This window comes from Myotis daubentonii, chromosome 15 (assembly GCF_963259705.1).
Source record: "Myotis daubentonii chromosome 15, mMyoDau2.1, whole genome shotgun sequence".
In the NCBI taxonomy this organism is placed as follows: domain Eukaryota; kingdom Metazoa; phylum Chordata; class Mammalia; order Chiroptera; family Vespertilionidae; genus Myotis; species Myotis daubentonii.
In genome coordinates, this window is record NC_081854.1 from 8,831,295 (window position 1) to 8,835,390 (window position 4,096).

At 64.0% G+C, this 4,096-nt stretch overlaps 1 protein-coding gene across 1 annotated transcript in view; it reads left to right on the top strand.

Moving 5' to 3' along the window:
* The first annotated feature begins 1,786 nt into the window (after positions 1–1,786).
* The window catches only part of NTN5 (netrin 5), a 5,338-nt gene continuing 3,028 nt past the window's right edge, over positions 1,787–4,096 (top strand). The window contains 1 exon segment of the mRNA XM_059667371.1: positions 1,787–1,877. Within this exon segment, the coding sequence (XP_059523354.1) occupies positions 1,787–1,877 (91 nt within the window).

Consider the following 4,096-nt stretch of genomic DNA (forward strand, 5'->3'; position numbering starts at 1 on the left):
AGCCTCAGATACGAGACTGTAGGCCTTGGCCTGTCTTCGCTCCTTTAGTCCTCACCACCGCCCAGGAGAAAGGTGCATTTTATGCCCATTTCACAGATGAGGAAACTAAGGCACAGAGAGGTTAAGGAACTTGCCTGAAGCCTCACAGCTAGGAAGGAGGCGGAGCCTGGACTGGAACCCAGGCCACGTGTTTTAGGGGACTGTGCTCTGTTACTGTCCTGGGTTTTTCGATCATGTCCTGAGGGTGCACACACGCTCCCTGGGTGACACGGAGGGTTGGACCTGCCTGCCTCACGGGGCCTCTGCTAGTTCTGGGTCGGGTCTCACCCTGCTGAGCCACCTCAGAGCTGTGCCCTGGCAGGGCCTCTCTCCGTTCCGGGGCGCTATGAGGGTGATGTGCCCAATATTGAGGAAACCGCCCACCCAAAGTCTCCTTTCCAACTTGGGGGGAATGGTTTCCTCCCCCTCTGGCTGCTTCTGCCCCTTCCTCCTCCCCGGGCACCTTTGTGGGTACTAACCCCTCAGGCAGCTCAGGTTATTTAGAACGGAAGGGAGCCCTGGCCGGTGTGCTCAATGGTTAGAGCATGGCCCGTGCACCAAAGGGTCATGGGTTCAATTCCCAGCCAAGGGCATGTACCTGAGTTGTGGGTTCACTCCCAACCCTTGTCAGGGGTCAGGGCACTGGTTGCTGGAGGCAACCAGTGAGATATCAATGTTTCTCTCTCTCTCTCTCTCTCTCTCTCTCTCTCTATCCCTCTCTCCCTCCTTCCACTCCCTCTGAAAAAGCAATGGAAAAAAATATCCTCCAAAGAGGGTTAACAACAACAAAAAGGAACAAAAGGGAGGACAGGAATAGCTCCCCTCCGGATAATATTAGCGTAAGGAACCTCTATCCCTCGGTGGGGAGGAGAACGTGAGACCTAAGCCTTATCCTTGCATCTTCTCTGGCAGCAAAACCAGCCTTTGCACCGCCCGCTGCTCCCCTGCCCGGGCTGTTCCTGCCCCGATGCCACGCCGATGCCCGATGCCCTTCAGGTCACAGCCCAAACGTCCCCTCGGACCCCTGACCTTCCACCATGTTCTAGAATGGTTTATTCCTTTCCAGTAGCAACCTCTCCTCGCTCGAGACGGTGAGCCTGACATGGACGGGCTCTGTGCGTGTCCACGTGTGCTCACCTGTGCTCAGTGTCTGCACAGGGGGGCCTGCTGCACCTCCTTATCTCGTCACCCACACCCCCACTCTCAGGGCCCACGTCCCCCTCTGACTTCAGGGTGCCTCGGCCCCCAATCCCTTTCTCTGGCAGCTAAGGCCTCCTTACAGTTTACTTTCAAATCCGAAGTCCCGCCCTCGCTGGTTTAGCTCAGTGGATAGAGCGGCAGCCTGCGGACTGAAGGGTCCTGGGTTCGATTCTGGTCAAGGGCACATGCTCGGGTTGCGGGCTCGATTTCAGAGAGGACGGGAGAGGGAGAGAGAGATAGAAACATCAAAGATGAGAGAGAATCACTGATTGGCTGACTCCTGCTCGTCCCACAACCCAGCCATGTGCCCTTGACCGGAATCGAACCCGGGACCATTCAGTCTGCAGGCTGATGCTCTATCCACTGAGCCAAACTGGCTAGGGCTAAAAATATATATATTTTTAAAATCCCAAGTCCCTGTCCTGGCTCCTGCCAGCCAGCCCCTCCCCCGGAACCAGAAGCGCGGATTGCTCAGATTGCACCGATGTGGCCTCCCGCGCCCAAGGCAGGCTCTGGACAGAGGTCCGGATCCCTGTGGGTCGGGCCCATGGGTGCCACAGTCAATGCCGAGGCCCTGGAGGCCACAGCGGCACATCCTGGTGCCTCATCCTCCGAGGCCCTAGCTTTTCTCAGTGGAGGTGATGGACAGAACCATTCAGTAGGTAATAGAGTTGACAGCAACATTTGCATGACAATTTCACGACTGGAGCCTGAGGCCTCGCTGGAAACTGGCCCTGGGGGAGGCTGGCTTTGAGCTCGGTCCTCCTCGGGGTCCCCACTTTCGGCTGCTAGAGCCACTGAGGCCCCAAGCATGCCGGCCTCACCTCCGTCCCCACCCTCAGAAAGCAGCTCACGGCTTCGGGTTCCCCAGCGGCCGCTCCGAGCCTTCCAAGGGCCCCGCGCTTTAGGGCTTGCCAGCCCCTGACCTGACCGCTCCGTTAACCCACAGCTGACAGAAGGTTCCAGAGGGAGGAGGGGCTGGCTTGGGGTGACGTCCCACCTCAGTGTGAGGGGCCCTGACCCACAGCACCGCGTGGTGGGGCTGAGCCGCCGGCTGTTCCCGGGGCGAGTGTGAGTGTGCGGGGACCCCAGGCCCGGCCCATCCTACCTGCCCGGAGCCCCCTCCTGGGGGTTCGGTCCCGGGGCGACGGCTCTCAGGGCCCACGCAGGCCGGGCGGTGGTGCGGCTGGCAGGGTCCCTGCGGGGAGAGGGAGGCTGCGGTTGGTGAGGGGATTGGGGGGGGGGGCGGCAGTGGTGTTGGATTCTGCAGCTCAGCTCTGAGCTCCCGCCCAGAACCCCCACTAGCCGGGGGCCTGAGAACAGCCACTCGGCGCTCACTCCCGAGGGCCCAGGCCGGCGCTGCTGCGGGAAGGCTGGTGAGGACGCTCTCTGCCTGGGCGCAGGTCTGACCCACGTCAGGGGTGAAGGGCGGGTGCTTGCAAACCAGCAGGGGGGGCGGGTCGGTCGGGGGGAAGGAGCCTGAGGCCCAGATGGACCTCCACGCTGCCTGGGGTCCCTGGCTCTGGGTCTTTTGGGAGCACAACCAGATTCTGTTCCTTAAAGGGGCTGGGGGTGGGCTCCAGCTTCCAGGAGGGGTAGGGGCTGGCCATGTGGGCCCCGGTGGGCAGGGGTGGCTTCTGGGTTCCTCAGGGGCAGTGGGGGGCCGGGGGGCGGCTCACGGTCTGGTTGCCCAGGGTGCTGAGGGCCTGAGCCACCCAGGCAGGGGAGGAGAGCTGGGAGGGGTGCGCTGCCCAGGGACTCGGGGCAGATGCCGAACGCCGGCCGCCAGAGCGCAAAATGGCGCCAGGCTCCTGAAGGGGCGGAGGGTGGTGCCCGTCATGGGGGCGGGGTGGGCAGTCTCTGCACTGGGGACACTGGAGACTGTGAAATCGGGCTGAGGGAGGCTGGGACCCCACCTGCACCCCCAGGTGCCCCCCAGACTCCCAGCCCGGGTCCCGATTCAGAGCCAGGGCACTGGGCAGTGGGGCCCAGAAAGGCTCCAACCCCAGACCTGAGTGGGCCTCACTAGGGGCTGCGGCCCCGGGAGGGGAGGGGTGGCATCCCAGCACCAAGTCCTTCCCAGCTCTGCCATCCTGAGGTCTGGACTTCTGGCCCCCTGGACACCCCGGCCCTGCCGCGCTCTCCCTCCCTCAGCACACACCACCCCAACATCTGGTCCCCCATCTGCTCGGGGACCTGAGATCAGCGTTGAACATGGGGGCTCAGATGCCTGGACCCTGAGGCCTAAGACGGCAGACGGCAGGCTGAGCCGATGGGAAAGTCCTCAGACCCCAAGCCCAGGGCCCTCCCACCGGGCGTCCGGGGGGAATCTGCCATCTGCCTCCCCTGCCCCCCAGGGCTCCGCACCCGCTCCTCACCGCCCCCCCCCACCCCCACCCGCCTGTCCTCGCCCTCAGCACGGTTCTCTGGGCTTTGCACCTGGGGGGAAAGGGTTAAGGGCCGTGGAGGCTGGGGGTGGGTGGCGGGGAGGCCCAGTGGTTTGGCGATAATCCCCTCCGTGCCCCGGGTGTGGAGAACAAGGTTAGGGCACCACGTGGGAAAGGGCCTCACTCTGATCCCTGTGGGCCGGGGCCTGGCCTCCAGCTTCTGATCGCCCGCCCGCCCGCCCGCCCGCCCGCCCCGCCCGCACCTTCCCTCCTCCCCTTCCCACCGCCAGGCCGGGCCGGGCCTGCTGGGCTGTCTGTGCTCTGGATTCCAGATGCCTCAGCCACAGCCTGTCTGCCTGTCTGTCCCAGCCCGTGGGCGCCCTGGGCCCTGCCCAACTCCCCGTGGACGCTGGGTGCCCGGGCCTCCCGGCCTCCCCTCGGTGCCTGTGTCTCTCCGCGGCTTGCTTTCC